The following is a 17,911-nucleotide window of genomic DNA, read 5'->3' as shown; positions in this document are numbered from 1 at the left end:
CACATTCTGCTCCAAACAGCCACCAGCTTTCTTTAATCTTAATGTAAAAACCTTTTCTTTCAAAGCCAAATACAAACATTGGGATGTAATATACAGAGCAAATATCCCACACGCTGGGAAGGGCGGGTGCCTCGGCTCTCACGCATGAACGTGCTCCTAATATAGAATATTTCTGCAGAATGGGTAACCCCGGAGCACCTGCAGGAGTCCTGCTCGGTCTGACCAGTGCAGGGAGTGTTTATTTTCACTGAACACTACTCAATGTGCAGGAATAGAAAGTACTTATGTGTTGGTATATCATTTTTATTTATTTCTCCAGGGCTTGTTATACACCATGGCTCAGAACTATTTGCTGTATATATCGTTTAGTGTCAGGAGCGTTCTTTCCCCAAACCTGCCAAGTTTATATACATATATGTAAAATGTTACAGCATCAATGTTCGTCCTTCTGCAGAACTTCGTTCTGTTCGAAGGGGACATAATCACCATGTTTTTCCAGAACAGAGGATGGTGCTTTTCAAACTCTCTCCCTGTAGATGTGTTGGCAGAAGTAGTTCGCGTGGTCTGATACCACACTGGGTTCCTCTTTCTTGCAGGCACAGGAGGCGCTTTTGGAGCGAACACAGGAGGACTTTTTGGCCAGCCAACAGCTCAGCCAGCAAACAGTCTGTTCAACAAACCCTTTGGTCAACCCACAACTACCCCCAGCGCTGGCTTCTCCTTTGGGAACACAAACACCATGGGACAGCCGCAGACTAGCACAATGGTGAGTATGCACATGCTGTGCAGCACAGAGTATTCCCTGCCCAGGCACGACCACCTCAAATAGGGCCCAAATCTCTTCCCATCTGTGTTTCCCATACACACTTCTGTCTGAAAATGGCGGCTATTCCCAGACTTTAGTGCCACCCTCTTGCTGCCAGTGTCCCGCATGGCGAGGCTACGGGCCCCTCTACAAACTCTTCTCTGGATTATACCATACAATTTCTCTCGCCTTCCCTTTGTCAGCGAGTGTTCAGTGATTCCCCTCTTGGGATGCGGGGCTTGATTCTCAATGGCTTCTGTACTTTGTAGGGCCTATTTGGAGCCACCCAACCCACACAGTCCGCTGGCCTTTTTGGAACCGCCACCAACACAAACGCTGGCACTGCATTTGGAACTGGAACTGGCATGTTTGGACAACCTAATGCCACCCCCTTTGGTGGTGTGGGCGGTGCGGTATGTAATAAGACAACACAATTTATAACTGTATAGTGTGGTAAGCACAGTTCTGATTCATTCACATGGGGTGTGTAGGGCGGGCCTCCAGCTAATGTGCGCACTTGTTTCCGTGCGAGCGGCCCGTGAAGCTTTGCTCTGCAGAGGCCCCGTTCACACTGAGCTGCCATTTAACATTCAGAGTTGGACAAGGCTTGGTGCAGTCTCATTAGCATCAGCACTTGTAGTAGCCACCCAAAGGCTAACTACTACTAGGGGTAAATACTTGACCTAGTTCTGAATGTCCAGGAGAAACTATGGCCCTGGGTGTTACTTCTCTGCACGAGTGGCCCCTTAGTTTTGGGTGCTGGTATTCCTCTCCGGGGACACCTGGACAAAAAAATACAATGAGATACTTGGTTTTGGGGTGGATTGCTTATTTTTCTTAACGCAAACAACCCTGTAAGAAATCCAGTAAACGAGGTTAAAGCATGTTAGTGATCAGTATTAGAATCTGTTAATGTTCTGCGTTTAGTAACGAGACCAAAATGCCAGTCTGGGCATGTGATAAAGATTGTATGCGATGCATTAGTTTGTCATCCAATTGAACCTATAAGAAGCGGGTCTCGTATCTGCATCCACACTGAAATCGCGCGTGTAGTAATGTCCTCCCAGGGGACTCGCACGTGTAGTAATGTCCTGCGGGGGAATCGCACGTGTAGTAATGTCCTGCGGGGGAATCGCGCGCTTGTAGTAATGTCCTCCCAGGGGACTCGCACGTGTAGTAATGTCCTGCGGGGGAATCGCGCGCGTGTAGTCATGTCCTGCGGGGGAATCGCGCGTGTAGTCATGTCCTGCAGGGGAATCACACGTGTAGTCATGTCCTGCGGGGGAATCGCACGTGTAGTAATGTCCTGCGGGGGAATCGCACGTGTAGTAATGTCCTGTGGGGGAATCGCACGTGTAGTAATGTCCTGCGGGGGAATCGCACGTGTAGTCATGTCCTGCGGGGGAATCGCGCGTGTAGTCATGTCCTGCGGGGGAATCGCACGTGTAGTCATGTCCTGCGGGGGAATCGCACGTGTAGTAATGTCCTGCGGGGGAATCGCACGTGTAGTAATGTCCTGCGGGGGAATCGCACGTGTAGTAATGTCCTGCGGGGGAATCGCGCGCTTGTAGTAATGTCCTGCGGGGGAATCACACGCTTGTAGTAATGTTCTGCGGGGGAATCGCGCGCTTGTAGTAATGTCCTGCGGGGGACTCGCGCGCTTGTAGTAATGTTCTGCGGGGGAATCGCGCGCTTGTAGTAATGTCCTGCGGGGGAATCGCACGCTTGTAGTAATGTCCTGCGGGGTAATCGCGCGCTTCTAGTAATGTCCTGCGGGGGAATCGCGCGCGTGTAGTAATGTCCTGCGGGGGAATCGTGCGTGTAGTCATGTCCTGCGGGGGAATCGTGCGTGTAGTCATGTCCTGCGGGGGAATCGTGCGTGTAGTCATGTCCTGCGGGGGAATCGCGCGCTTGTAGTAATGTCCTGCGGGGGAATCGCGCGCTTGTAGTAATGTCCTCCCAGGGGACTCGCACGTGTAGTAATGTCCTGCGGGGGAATCGCGCGCGTGTAGTCATGTCCTGCGGGGGAATCGCGCGTGTAGTCATGTCCTGCAGGGGAATCACACGTGTAGTCATGTCCTGCGGGGGAATCGCACGTGTAGTAATGTCCTGCGGGGGAATCGCACGTGTAGTAATGTCCTGTGGGGGAATCGCACGTGTAGTAATGTCCTGCGGGGGAATCGCACGTGTAGTCCTGTCCTGCGGGGGAATCGCGCGTGTAGTCATGTCCTGCGGGGGAATCGCACGTGTAGTCATGTCCTGCGGGGGAATCGCACGTGTAGTAATGTCCTGCGGGGGAATCGCACGTGTAGTAATGTCCTGCGGGGGAATCGCACGTGTAGTAATGTCCTGCGGGGGAATCGCGCGCTTGTAGTAATGTCCTGCGGGGGAATCACACGCTTGTAGTAATGTTCTGCGGGGGAATCGCGCGCTTGTAGTAATGTCCTGCGGGGGACTCGCGCGCTTGTAGTAATGTTCTGCGGGGGAATCGCGCGCTTGTAGTAATGTCCTGCGGGGGAATCGCACGCTTGTAGTAATGTCCTGCGGGGTAATCGCGCGCTTCTAGTAATGTCCTGCGGGGGAATCGCGCGCGTGTAGTAATGTCCTGCGGGGGAATCGTGCGTGTAGTCATGTCCTGCGGGGGAATCGTGCGTGTAGTCATGTCCTGCGGGGGAATCGTGCGTGTAGTCATGTCCTGCGGGGGAATCGCGCGCTTGTAGTAATGTCCTGCGGGGGAATCGCGCGCTTGTAGTAATGTCCTGCGGGGGAATCGCGCGTTTCTAGTAATGTCCTGCGGGGGAATCGCACGCTTCTAGTAATGTCCTGCGGGGGAATAGCGCGCTTCTAGTCATGTCCTGCGGGGGAATCGCGCGTTTCTAGTAATGTCCTGCGGGGGAATCGCGCGCTTGTAGTAATGTCCTGCGGGGGAATCGCGCGTTTCTAGTAATGTCCTGCGGGGGAATCGCACGCTTCTAGTAATGTCCTGCGGGGGAATAGCGCGCTTCTAGTCATGTCCTGCGGGGGAATCGCGCGTTTCTAGTAATGTCCTGCGGGGGAATCGCGCGCTTGTAGTAATGTCCTGCGGGGGAATAGCGCGCTTCTAGTAATGTCCTGCGGGGGAATCGCACGCTTCTAGTAATGTCCTGCGCGGGAATCGGCGCTTGTAGTCATGTCCTGCGGGGGAATCGCGCGCTTGTAGTAATGTCCTGCGGGGGAATCGCGCGCTTGTAGTAATGTCCTGCGGGGGAATCGGCGCTTGTAGTCATGTCCTGCGGGGGAATCGGCGCTTGTAGTCATGTCCTGCGGGGGAATCGGCGCTTGTAGTCATGTCCTGCGGGGGAATCGCGCGCTTGTAGTAATGTCCTGCGGGGGAATCGCGCGCTTGTAGTCATGTCCTGCGGGGGAATCGGCGCTTGTAGTCATGTCCTGCGGGGGAATCGCGGGCGTGTAGTCATGTCCTGCGGGGGAATCGCACGTGTAGTAATGTCCTCCCAGGGGACTCGCACGTGTAGTAATGTCCTGCGGGGGAATCGCGCGCTTGTAGTAATGTCCTGCGGGGGAATCGCGCGCTTCTAGTAATGTCCTGCGGGGGAATCGCGCGCTTGTAGTAATGTCCTGCGGGGGAATCGCGCGCGTGTAGTAATGTCCTGCGGGGGAATCGCGCGCTTGTAGTAATGTCCTGCGGGGGAATCGCGCGCTTGTAGTAATGTCCTGCGGGGGAATGGCGCGCTTGTAGTAATGTTCTGCGGGGGAATCGCGCGCTTGTAGTAATGTTCTGCGGGGGAATCGCGCGTGTAGTCATGTCCTGCGGGGGAATCGCGCGCTTCTAGTAATGTCCTGCGGGGGAATCGCACGCTTCTAGTAATGTCCTGCGGGGGAATCGGCGCTTGTAGTCATGTCCTGCGGGGGAATCGCGCGCTTGTAGTTATGTCCTGCGGGGGAATCGCGCGCTTGTAGTAATGTCCTGCGGGGGAATCGGCGCTTGTAGTAATGTCCTGCGGGGGAATCGGCGCTTGTAGTCATGTCCTGCGGGGGAATCGCGCGCTTGTAGTAATGTCCTGCGGGGGAATCGCGCGCTTGTAGTAATGTCCTGCGGGGGAATCGTGCGCGTGTAGTCATGTCCTGCGGGGGAATCGCGCGTGTAGTCATGTCCTGCGGGGGAATCGCACGTGTAGTAATGTCCTGCGGGGGAATCGCGCGCTTGTAGTAATGTCCTGCGGGGGAATCGCGCGAGTGTAGTAATGTCCTGCGGGGGAATCGCGCGCTTGTAGTAATGTCCTGCGGGGGAATCGCGCGCTTGTAGTAATGTCCTGCGGGGGAATCGCGCGCGTGTAGTAATGTCCTGCGGGGGAATCGCGCGCTTGTAGTATTGTCCTGCGGGGGAATCGCGCGCGTGTAGTAATGTCCTGCGGGGGAATCGCGCGCGTGTAGTAATGTCCTGCGGGGGAATCGCGCGCTTGTAGTAATGTCCTGCGGGGGAATCGCGCGCGTGTAGTAATGTCCTGCGGGGGAATCGCGCGTTTCTAGTAATGTCCTGCGGGGGAATCGCGCGCTTGTAGTAATGTCCTGCGGGGGAATAGCGCGCTTCTAGTAATGTCCTGCGGGGGAATCGCACGCTTCTAGTAATGTCCTGCGGGGGAATCGCGCGCTTGTAGTATTGTCCTGCGGGGGAATCGCGCGCTTCTAGTAATGTCCTGCGGGGGAATCGGCGCTTGTAGTAATGTCCTGCGGGGGAATCGCGCGCTTGTAGTAATGTCCTGCGGGGGAATCGCACGCTTCTAGTAATGTCCTGCGCGGGAATCGGCGCTTGTAGTCATGTCCTGCGGGGGAATCGCGCGCTTGTAGTAATGTCCTGCGGGGGAATCGCGCGCTTGTAGTAATGTCCTGCGGGGGAATCGTGCGTATAGTCATGTCCTGCGGGGGAATCGCGGGCGTGTAGTCATGTCCTGCGGGGGAATCGCGCGCTTGTAGTAATGTCCTGCGGGGGAATCGCGCGCTCGTAGTAATGTCCTGCGGGGGAATCGCGCGAGTGTAGTAATGTCCTGCGGGGGAATCGCGCGCGTGTAGTAATGTCCTGCGGGGGAATCGCGCGCTTGTAGTATTGTCCTGCGGGGGAATCGCGTGCTTGTAGTAATGTCCTGCGGGGGAATCGCGCGCGTGTAGTAATGTCCTGCGGGGGAATCGCGCGCTTGTAGTAATGTCCTGCGGGGGAATCGCGCGCTTGTAGTAATGTCCTGCGGGGGAATCGCGCGCTTGTAGTAATGTCCTGCGGGGGAATCGCGCGTTTCTAGTAATGTCCTGCGGGGGAATCGCGCGCTTGTAGTAATGTCCTGCGGGGGAATAGCGCGCTTCTAGTAATGTCCTGCGGGGGAATCGCACGCTTCTAGTAATGTCCTGCGGGGGAATCGCGCGCTTGTAGTATTGTCCTGCGGGGGAATCGCGCGCTTCTAGTAATGTCCTGCGGGGGAATCGGCGCTTGTAGTCATGTCCTGCGGGGGAATCGCGCGCTTGTAGTAATGTCCTGCGGGGGAATCGCGCGCTTCTAGTAATGTCCTGCGGGGGAATCGCGCGCTTGTAGTAATGTCCTGCGGGGGAATCGCGCGCGTGTAGTAATGTCCTGCGGGGGAATCGCGCGCTTGTAATAATGTCCTGCGGGGGAATCGCGCGCTCGTAGTAATGTCCTGCGGGGGAATCGCGCGCTTGTAGTAATGTCCTGCGGGGGAATCGCGCGCGTGTAGTAATGTCCTGCGGGGGAATCGCGCGCTTGTAGTATTGTCCTGCGGGGGAATCGCGCGCTTGTAGTAATGTCCTGCGGGGGAATCGCGCGCGTGTAGTAATGTCCTGCGGGGGAATCGCGCGCTTGTAGTATTGTCCTGCGGGGGAAACGTGCGCTTGTAGTAATGTCCTGCGGGGGAATCGCGCGCTTGTAGTAATGTCCTGCGGGGGAATCGCGCGCTTGTAGTAATGTCCTGCGGGGGAATCGCGCGCTTGTAGTAATGTCCTGCGGGGGAATCGCGCGCTTGTAGTAATGTCCTGCGGGGGAATCACGCGCTTGTAGTAATGTTCTGCGGGGGAATCGCGCGCTTGTAGTCATGTCCTGCGGGGGAATCGCGCGCTTGTAGTCATGTCCTGCGGGGGAATCGCGCGCTTGTAGTAATGTTCTGCGGGGGAATCGCGCGCTTGTAGTAATGTCCTGCGGGGGAATCGCGCGCTTCTAGTAATGTCCTGCGGGGGAATCGCGCGCTTCTAGTAATGTCCTGCGGGGGAATCGTGCGCTTCTAGTAATGTCCTGCGGGGGAATCGCACGCGTGTGGTCGCGCCCTCCGGGGGTCTCGCGCGTATAGTCGCGCCCTCAGGGGAACTCGCGCGTATAGTCGCGCCCTCCGGGGGAGCAGGCCAGGGATCATGTGACACTGTCTTACACTGGTGTTTTTCTTGCAGACCCCGTTTGGTAACAAAACTGCTGCGTTTGGGACCACGACGACCACGGCCTCTACGTTTGGCACAGCCACTGGCGGGCTCTTCGGTAACAAACCAACCCTGACTTTAGGAACCAATACAAACACTTCCAATTTTGGTACATATGAGCAAAAAGCCATGGATTTAATCCCTAACCGTTACACCGGGTATACCACACACCAAACTGCGCAGTGTGCTTCGTGTTACGCTGCGAGGGGCGAATATCCGTTCATGAATGTGATCTTCAGTACTACTGCTTGTATCGGGCTGCTTTACTAGTACTCCCAGTGCTGGCTGGGTGTGTAACAGTGTAACACCATCTATCCCTGCTCACACTGCATCTCCCTGCTCACACTGCACCTCCCTGCTAAGTGTCTGCATCACACCACGTCTCGTGTTTAGCTTGTGTATGGATGTGTAACACCATCTATCCCTGCACACACTGCACCTCCCTGCTCACACTGCACCTCCCTGCTAAGTGCCTGCATCACACCACGTCTCGTGTTTAGCTTGTGTATGGATGTGTAACACCATCTATCCCTGCACACACTGCACCTCCCTGCTCACACTGCACCTCCCTGCTAAGTGCCTGCATCACACCACGTCTCGTGTTTAGCTTGTGTATGGATGTGTAACACCATCTATCCCTGCACACACTGCACCTCCCTGCTCACACTGCACCTCCCTGCTAAGTGCCTGCATCACACCACGTCTCGTGTTTAGCTTGTGTATGGATGTGTAACACCATCTATCCCTGCACACACTGCACCTCCCTGCTCACACTGCACCTCCCTGCTAAGTGCCTGCATCACACCACGTCTCGTGTTTAGCTTGTGTATGGATGTGTAACACCATCTATCCCTGCACACACTGCACCTCCCTGCTCACACGACACCTCCCTGCTAAGTGCCTGCATCACACCACGTCTCGTGTTTAGCTTGTGTATGGATGATTAGGTTTCCCAATAGTAACACCATTTAACACAACAATGTGTTGTGTTGGTTTTTATAAAATGCAAGGGAAGAAATCTTTGGGGATCATGGTTTAAGCCAGGGGTGCGCAAAACTGATGGAGGTGGGATTTTTGTGGCGGCGTTGCCAGGAGGCCCCACGCTCTTCCGCAGAGCATTTAAATTAAATGCCGGGGGTCGCGTGCAAGGCCTCTGTTTCCTTACCTGGTCTCCGGCAACTTCTGGAGTCAGACGTCGGAGTTCAGGTAAGGGGGTGGGGAGCAGACAGGGGGACGCAGACTGAAACGCTTGTCCACCCCTGGTTTAAGCAATAGAATAGTTGCAGTTTTTTGTTGCCAAAGCTTCAAAAATTGTGCATTGTTGCAATTGTAAAAGTAAGGGAGTTAAATAACACTATACTAATGGAAATGTGACGTACTAAGCACTGCGTTTGTGTGAGTGACTGCTTTTTGTGTAGGTGATTGCACTATGAAGGCTTTGTTGTGCAGGGGGGGGGGTGGAAGAGAGACATTCTCAGACACTGAGAAGGTTCATCGTATGGCCACACTAACCTGTGTGAATCACAGATCTGCTAAGTACTGACCAGCACCAGTGTAACATATCACCTGCTCTGTGTAGCATTGTGTGTGTGAAACTGTGTGGTATACACGGTGTATCCGGGCTCCCTGCCAGAACTGCCTGACAGGCACTATACGCCTGCTTTATCATTCTAGCAGAGGCAGTGTAAGGGAGGTTAGAAGTGTAATCATGACTGGTCAGTTACCAGAGGCGATTGCAATGCATTGTGGGCGCCTCTGGTTTAAGTGACACTTAGTACTGTGACACATAAATGATAGGAAAAATAACCCTGAGCGAAGCTAGCAGCCTTATACTTGTACATTGTCAGATGTTCAGTATCATTGGCCTTTGTTCTTTAACAGATAAAACCGTACCTTCAGTGCTAAGGCCAGCCATAAGTTTAACAAGCCTAGAGGGGGTCCGAAAGCTTGGCCCTTATACATGCACAGTGTCCATTTCACAGGCCCTCTCTCTGGCAGTGTAACGTACCTTTGTTTATATCATTCTGCTGGTTCCCTATAATCGTACCTCTTTTGGTAAAAATGATGTTGAACCAGTTGCAATTTGCTCTTCACATACAAATACAGTAACCAGAGGTGCATTTATTCCCATGGTCGTGCAGCCAGGTGTACACACAGCCATACTTCTTGCCTTTACATTTCACTTGTCATTGATACCTGTCTTGCACCTTATTATTGTTCGGTCTGCTGTCTCCATAGGCTTTGGTACAAACCCTGCTGGGAACAGTCTGTTTGGGAACAAGCCGGCCACTGGTACTCTGGGAACTGGGCTTGGAACGGCGTTTGGAACAGGTAACAAAACCATCTGAAATGGGCCCTTCAACAGTTCCTCCGAGGGACGGTCCTAATCCCCACAGTATGTGGCCATTCCTGTGTACACAATCACACAATCTTTCCTAAAATATTTTGTTCTACTATATGGATCTTTTGACTTGAGGTTTGAGGAGTGAATTTGTGGCCCAGAATGCCTTGTTTACATAAATTGGCGGCTTTCGTCTAAAATGCCTTGTGTGTAATGAATGGTGGTTACTTGGGAGCCACTTTGGCTATGGAAGCTCAGGTAAAGGTGGGGCTACTACAAGTGGCCTGAAGTGACAGCGTGCCCTTTATATGCCACAACTGTCTGCAGCTGTCCCTGTGTATGACATGGAAGGGATCGGGCAGTGATCAGCCTGTCTCCTCAACCCCTACAAACGGCCAATTTCCACCCATCCCCCTAATTACAGGAACATGGGGCTGTGGGACACCTGCTCTGTCTGGCCGCTGAGAACACTTTAGGATTCATATTTACTTAAACTTTTATTTTTATATAGAATCCTCTAAAACAAGTCACTGAATGAGATGAACAATAAATTCATCGCAGGTATATCCTCTCATTCGGGTAAATACATTGCTGATTTTGTTTTACAGCGTGTTTTTAGGAAGTTTTGTGGCCAAAAACATTAAAATCATCACAGATCTATTCTTTGACCAGAAATATCGCGATCCCCTGGCATTAATTTAAATGCCTTGGGGGAAGAGTGCGGGACCGCTGCAAAATGTTGCGTGCCCCCAGTTTGCACAGCCCCTGGTATACATGCTGCTTTACCATTCCCCAGCTGTTCTCTATTCCTGGTGTGTCTCACATTAGAGGGGATTGGTAGCTTTCATGGTATACTCATGTTTCTTTACCATTCCCCAGCTGTTCTCTGTCCCTGGTGTGTCTCACCTTAGAGGGGATTGGTAGCTTTCATGGTATACTCATGTTTCTTTACCATTCCCCAGCTGTTCTCTGTCCCTGGTGTGTCTCACCTTAGAGGGGATTGGTAGCTTTCATGGTATACACACGTTTCTTTACCATTCCCCAGCTGTTCTCTATTCCTGGTGTGTCTCACCTTAGAGGGGATCGGTAGCTTTCATGGTATACACACGTTTCTTTACCATTCCCCAGCTGTTCTCTATTCCTGGTGTGTCTCACCTTAGAGGGGATCGGTAGCTTTCATGGTATACACACGTTTCTTTACCATTCCCCAGCTGTTCTCTATTCCTGGTGTGTCTCACCTTAGAGGGGATCGGTAGCTTTCATGGTATACACACGTTTCTTTACCATTCCCCAGCTGTTCTCTATTCCGGGTGTGTCTCACCTTAGAGGGGATTGGTAGCTTTCATGGTATACACATGTTTCTTTACCATTCCCCAGCTCTTGGTGCTGGTCAGACTTCTCTGTTTGGAAACAACCAGCCAAAACTAGGTGGTACCCTTGGAGCGGGCACCTTCGGAAACGCAGGATTCTCCACCACCACGGGTCTAGGATTTGGAGCTCCTCAGGTTCAAGTGGGTAAGTACTGTTTGCTGGTTCTGATATCACGGAGCACTATGCAATCTGTGGTTAACGTGAGAGCTTCTCTGTAGCTACTAACTGCAGCTGGTAACCGGCAAATGCTTTGTACCAAGAGAACCCGTTACTGAATAGTACTGGCCAACAGGCGAGACCCTTCCAGTAAAGAACCGGTGGTGCATCCATCCACCATGCAAACCGTGGGCACGTGTTCTCTAGAGTAGAAGCCACTTTGGGAGTATGTTGTGGGCACTGTGTTCATTTTCATTGGCAAGAACTGACCCCACTTAAAGATACCAGAGAAATATATTGTCCTGTTACCACAAAGGTAATTTCAGTGCCAGGTTGAGGGCTTGATTTCTCCTCTCGGTGTAAGACTTTCCTTGTGGTTACAGCACGGCATTCTGTATAGAATGATCGGCGTAACGATGACCGGATGGAGTTACGGGTTTTACCTTCCTCACCGCAGAAGGCCCGCCAATGAATTGCAGAAATGTGCTAATCGGTCTGACCGTTGGGAAATGAGCTGGGATTAGTGGGGCTGGCATTATTGATGCTGGTCTCATTATAGATCTGAAGATACAAGTGACTTGCATGAAACGAGCTATGTTTGTGAGTGTTGTACTGTGTGCGCCCCGTGGCTTTGTTCCTCAGTCTGCTTAAGCAGCGCTCCTGTTCCTTTCCAGCTCTGACGGACCCCAATGCTGCAGCTGCCCAGCAGCTAGTACTACAGCAGCAAATTAACACGCTTGCATACTCGCCGTATGGGGACTCCCCTTTATTTAGGAACCCCATTTCTGATCCCAAGAAGAGAGAGGAGGTAAGCACGCTCCTGTGTCTGTACTCTGCTCATGTAAATGGTGTCGCACTTACTTCAGGACTCTAAATGTCCCGGCGCAGCTTGTGATAAAGGTGTAAAGATGTACGTGTATTTGTATAAAGTAGGCGTTCTCGATTCCCAGTGCCCTGTAACAGACGGTGTGTCCGACTTGCTGAGTACATGGGAATAGCCAGTTCAAAGAAGGGAGAAACCTACTTATCATGGGAAGCTAGCTTACTAAACTGACTTCTTTACCATATTTATAAAGTAACTATTTGACGGTTAGAACAGACTTTGGACAAATGAACAGGTGGGGTATTTGGGGGGGAGGGGGGAGAGGGATGCAGTGGGGGAGGATGTGGGTACATAGGAAGGGATGGATGTCTGAGGCCAGTGGCCCAGGGAGAGAAGTGCTGTGAGCGTTCTGTTCCTGTGGCAGCCGTGGGATCACCGTTCAGTACATTAATCAGTAAGTGGCTGTGTAGCAGCAGTGTGCGCTGTGCTGGGATAGATACTGTAATGCATCTCTCTATTTATATGCTCTGTGCTTTGTAAAGGAGTTTGCGGTGCTAGATGTGTGTACAAAATGGGCATTAGAAGACGTATTACAATAAACATATGAAAGCTCACAATAGGGAAAAGGGAGCCCTGCGTCGGCTTCCAATCAGTTAAGCATTTCACAATTTAACCCCTTCATGGTCACGCGCTTACCTTTCTTACAGTGTAACCCCTTCACGGCCACGCGTGTACCTCCTTACAATGTTGCAAAAACAAGTTGACGGGTCCATGCCTTTTGAAAAGTGTGTAGGCTTTTCAGAGTGGTATCCGAGCTTTTCAGAGTGGGGTATCTAACGTAGTGTTCCCTCTTTCCTTAGCGACTTAAACCCACCAACCCTGCAGCCCAGAAAGCTCTGACGACACCCACACATTACAAGTTAACACCGCGGCCTGCAACCAGGGTACGTCCCAAACCTTTGCAAACTGGAACCGCCAAGACTCAACTCTTTGATGGACTGGATGATGATGAACCTTCTCTGTCCAATGGCGCCTTCATGCCCAAGTACGTAGCTTGGAAAATAGCCTCTTCCCCACCGGTGTATTGTAATCTAGTCACTTTCCGCAGCGGGAGTCCCTGCGCATTGTAGAGCGCCGGGTGACATTAAAGGCGCCCTTTTCGCTGCTTACTGCTTTAAACATGTAACACTGTTTTTATTCCTGGAAAAATGAGCTCAGCCTAAATGACTCTGGCTGCTAATCCCGCTCGCTCAGTGATGTTCCTGGACTTCCAGGCCCCTGACCTGAGCAGGTTTAGTAGCTGTATATTGGGGAAGTGAGAATAAGCGGCAGGATCGGCCATGTAATGACTCCTGCAGGCTTTGGGCCTTTATAACGTGGTGTCACTGTAAGCGCTTCCCGTTGCTCTGGCCTTTCAGGCGGCCTCCCCTTTCTGCCAGGAGCCTTGTTGAAGTGAAACTTCTTTGCTGGCGCCTACAGTGTTCATGGGAGAAATGTCTTGCCTTGTAACGAAAAACCGGAACACAAGTGACGTCCCGCTACTAATGGGCGCGTGGCCGTTGTGCTCGCGTATGCGCAAAATATCTGCATTCCAGGCTACACGGCGGTTAAACTAAATGCATGCGCAGAAGATTGGGTTGTGGGCCGCGCACGCATGCGCAGAAGAGGTGGTTGTGGGCCGCGGCACGCATGCGCAGAAGAGGTGGTTGTGGGCCGCGGCACGCATGCGCAGAAGAGGTGGTTGTGGGCCGCGCACGCATGCGCAGAAGAGGTGGTTGTGGGCCGCGGCACTCATGCGCAGAAGATGTGGTTGTGGGCCGCGGCACTCATGCGCAGAAGCCAATAGTCACCCCCACACATGCGCAATACAGCCCTTCACAACAATCACTTACTGCGCATGCGCACAACTACGCTTGCGACCCTCTGCACTAACGGCTGACTTAATGCGCTGGATCCCCTGGCGCGCGCACGCACTCTCTCCCCTCACCGAGCACACGGCGCCCCCGTCACCCACCTCCCCACAGCATCGCGTGTGCACAGGCTCCCCCGAGATCTCCTCTTTGAGGAGGAGGACCTGTGACATGCTCAGCGCATCCTCCACCCCACCACCACACCTGGGCGACACACCGTGGCGCACAAGGAATTCAGTTACTATAAATATAGAAGTGCAACTAGCTAAAACACGCATTCTAAGTCAAACTTTTTTGCGTTTTAGCACTGAAATTGTGTTTTGATTTCATCACAAATACAATTTCTGTGACAAAACAGTGACAAAAGAGACAGGTTTCAATTAAAGTGCGCGTGCTGGGCACACACTCTTCTTAAAGTTTATTTTCAGGCCTCTGAAAAATCCTGTTCTCAACATACAGCAGTTTATAAGTTTTCTATAAACTTCCCTGCGATTGGTAGGATAATTTGCTGGGTCTTGGTAAGAGGGCTTAGTTACTGTGTGTGACCCTCGTGCAGTCTGTGAGCTTGCAGGTTACGTTACCAGGAGGAGCCTGCATGTTATTTAACCCCTCATTACGTGTAATGCTTGTATCTGAGCTAGGTATAGCCTCTCAGAAAGGCTTGGTATTGCTGGCCTGTGCTTGTGTCCACACCAGGAGGTTTGTAACCGCACTTCCTTCCTGCACTTAGGAAGAGCATCAAGAAGCTGGTTCTGAAGAACCTGAGCAGCAGCCTTTATTCTCCAGTGAGTAGAGAGGCCGACGAGCTGGCGTCCCCACCGCTGTACTCTGAGAACGGAGAAAGGTACGCACGCCCCGTCCTAAAGCAGCGCTGCTGCATTCAATCCTGTGTGTCAGCAATGTATTAATGCCTGTAATATATGCCAGGTGGCTGCGTGTGTAAGCAATGTATTAATGCCTGTAATATATGCCAGGTGGCTGCGTGTGTAAGCAATGTATTAATGCCTGTCATATGCCAGGCGGCGTGTGTAAGCAATGTATTAATGCCTGTCATATGCCAGGCGGCGTGTGTAAGCAATGTATTAATGCCTGTAATATGCCAGGCGGCGTGTGTAAGCAGTGTATTAATTCCTGTAATATGCCAGGTGGGGGCGTGTGTAAGCAGTGTATTAATGCCTGAGTATCTGCCTGTAATATGCCAGGTGGGGGCGTGTATAAGCAGTGTATTAATGCCTCAGTATCTGCCTGTAATATGCCAGGTGGGGGCGTGTGTAAGCAATGTATTAATGCCTCAGTATCTGCTTGTAATATGCCAGGTGGGGGCGTGTGTAAGCAATGTATTAATGCCTGTAATATGCCAGGTGGCTGTGTGTGTAAGCAGTGTATTAATGCCTGTAATATGCCAGGTGGCTGCGTGTGTAAGCAATGTATTAATGCCTCAGTATCTGCCTGTAATATGCCAGGTGGGGGCGTGTGTAAGCAGTGTATTAATGCCTCAGTATCTGCCTGTAATATGCCAGGTGGGGGCGTGTGTAAGCAGTGTATTAATGCCTCAGTATCTGCCTGTAATATGCCAGGTGGCGGCGTGTGTAAGCAGTGTGTTAATGCCTCAGTATCTGCCTGTAATATGCCAGGTGGGGGCGTGTGTAAGCAATGTGTTAATGCCTCAGTATCTGCCTGAAATATGCCAGGTGGGGGCGTGTGTAAGCAGTATATTAATGCCTCAGTATCTGCCTGTAATATGCCAGGTGGCGGCGTGTATAAGCAGTGTGTTAATGCCTGTAATATGCCAGGTGGGGGCGTGTGTAAGCAGTGTGTTAATGCCTCAGTATCTGCCTGTAATATGCCAGGTGGGGGCGTGTGTAAGCAGTGTATTAATGCCTCAGTATCTGCCTGTAATATGCCAGATGGGGGCGTGTGTAAGCAATGTATTAATGCCTCAGTATCTGCCTGTAATATGCCAGGTGGGGGCGTGTGTAAGCAATGTATTAATGCCTCAGTATCTGCCTGTAATATGCCAGGTGGGGGCGTGTGTAAGCAGTGTATTAATGCCTCAGTATCTGCCTGTAATATGCCAGGTGGCTGCGTGTGTAAGCAGTGTGTTAATGCCTCAGTATCTGCCTGTAATATGCCAGGTGGGGGCGTGTGTAAGCAATGTATTAATGCCTCAGTATCTGCCTGTAATATGCCAGGTGGCGGCGTGTGTAAGCAGTGTATTAATGCCTCAGTATCTGCCTGTAATATGCCAGGTGGGGGCGTGTGTAAGCAGTGTGTTAATGCCTCAGTATCTGCCTGTAATATGCCAGGTGGGGGCGTGTGTAAGCAGTGTATTAATGCCTCAGTATCTGCCTGTAATATGCCAGGTGGCTGCGTGTGTAAGCAATGTGTTAATGCCTCAGTATCTGCCTGTAATATGCCAGGTGGGGGCGTGTGTAAGCAATGTGTTAATGCCTCAGTATCTGCCTGTAATATGCCAGGTGGCTGCGTGTGTAAGCAATGTATTAATGCCTCAGTATCTGCCTGTAATATGCCAGGTGGGGGCGTGTGTAAGCAATGTATTAATGCCTCAGTATCTGCTTGTAATATGCCAGGTGGCGGCGTGTGTAAGCAATGTATTAATGCCTCAGTATCTGCCTGTAATATGCCAGGTGGGGGCGTGTGTAAGCAGTGTATTAATGCCTCAGTATCTGCCTGTAATATGCCAGGTGGGGGCGTGTGTAAGCAGTGTATTAATGCCTCAGTATCTGCCTGTAATATGCCAGGTGGGGGCGTGTGTAAGCAGTGTATTAATGCCTCAGTATCTGCTGTATGGGATGGAAGAGATCTCGGTTACTAGTTGTCTGCGCTTGCTGCTGTGTGGGATGGAAGAGATCTCAGTTACTAGTTGTCTCTGCGCTTGCTGCTGTATGGGATGGAAGAGATCTCGGTTACTAGTTGTCTCTGCGCTTGCTGCTGTATGGGATGGAAGAGATCTCAGTTACTAGTTGTGTCTGCGCTTGCTGCTGTATGGGATGGAAGAGATCTCGGTTACTAGTTGTCTCTGCGCTTGCTGCTGTATGGGATGGAAGAGATCTCAGTTACTAGTTGTCTCTGTGCTTGCTGCTGTATGGGATGGAAGAGATCTCAGTTACTAGTTGTGTCTGCGCTTGCTGTATGGGATGGAAGAGATCTCAGTTACTAGTTGTGTCTGCGCTTGCTGCTGTATGGGATGGAAGAGATCTCGGTTACTAGTTGTGTCTGCGCTTGCTGCTGTATGGGATGGAAGAGATCTCGGTTACTAGTTGTGTCTGCGCTTGCTGCTGTATGGGATGGAAGAGATCTCGGTTACTAGTTGTGTCTGCGCTTGCTGCTGTATGGGATGGAAGAGATCTCGGTTACTAGTTGTGTCTGCGCTTGCTGCTGTATGGGATGGAAGAGATCTCAGTTACTAGTTGTGTCTCTGTGCTTGCTGCTGTATGGGATGGAAGAGATCTCAGTTACTAGTTGTGTCTCTGTGCTTGCTGCTGTATGGGATGGAAGAGATCTCAGTTACTAGTTGTGTCTCTGCGCTTGCTGCTGTATGGGATGGAAGAGATCTCAGTTACTAGTTGTGTCTGCGCTTGCTGCTGTATGGGATGTAAGAGATCTCAGTTACTAGTTGTGTCTCTGCGCTTGCTGCTGTATGGGATGGAAGAGATCTCGGTTACTAGTTGTGTCACTGCGCTTGCTGCTGTATGGGATGGAAGAGATCTCGGTTACTAGTTGTGTCTGCGCTTGCTGCTGTATGGGATGGAAGAGATCTCAGTTACTAGTTGTGTCTCTGCGCTTGCTGCTGTATGGGATGGAAGAGATCTCAGTTACTAGTTGTGTCTGCGCTTGCTGCTGTATGGGATGGAAGAGATCTCCGTTACTAGTTGTCTGCGCTTGCTGCTGTATGGGATGGAAGAGATCTCTGTTACTAGTTGTGTCTGCGCTTGCTGCTGTATGGGATGGAAGAGATCTCAGTTACTAGTTGTGTCTGTGCTTGCTGCTGTATGGGATGGAAGAGATCTCAGTTA

The 17,911-nt window shown here is 51.7% G+C and overlaps 1 protein-coding gene across 7 annotated transcripts in view; it reads left to right on the top strand.

The window, feature by feature from the left end:
• The window catches only part of NUP98 (nucleoporin 98 and 96 precursor), a 114,159-nt gene that overhangs the window by 33,286 nt on the left and 62,962 nt on the right, over window positions 1-17,911 (top strand). For 5 of the 7 annotated variants that reach the window (XM_075580567.1, XM_075580564.1, XM_075580562.1 and 2 more), the window contains 8 exons: window positions 597-766; window positions 1,075-1,218; window positions 7,247-7,382; window positions 9,512-9,604; window positions 10,992-11,129; window positions 11,816-11,949; window positions 12,825-13,009; window positions 14,605-14,718. In XM_075580567.1, coding sequence (XP_075436682.1) covers window positions 597-766; window positions 1,075-1,218; window positions 7,247-7,382; window positions 9,512-9,604; window positions 10,992-11,129; window positions 11,816-11,949; window positions 12,825-13,009; window positions 14,605-14,718 — 1,114 coding nt within the window. The remainder of the gene's footprint in view (window positions 1-596; window positions 767-1,074; window positions 1,219-7,246; window positions 7,383-9,511; window positions 9,605-10,991; window positions 11,130-11,815; window positions 11,950-12,824; window positions 13,010-14,604; window positions 14,719-17,911) is intronic. The other 2 variants (XM_075580566.1, XM_075580565.1) reach the window with 1 other exon arrangement.

This window comes from Ascaphus truei, assembly GCF_040206685.1.
Source record: "Ascaphus truei isolate aAscTru1 chromosome 3 unlocalized genomic scaffold, aAscTru1.hap1 SUPER_3_unloc_2, whole genome shotgun sequence".
Taxonomy (NCBI): domain Eukaryota; kingdom Metazoa; phylum Chordata; class Amphibia; order Anura; family Ascaphidae; genus Ascaphus; species Ascaphus truei.
Note: the sequence above shows the minus strand (reverse complement) of the source record. Positions and strands in the feature narration are given on the sequence as shown.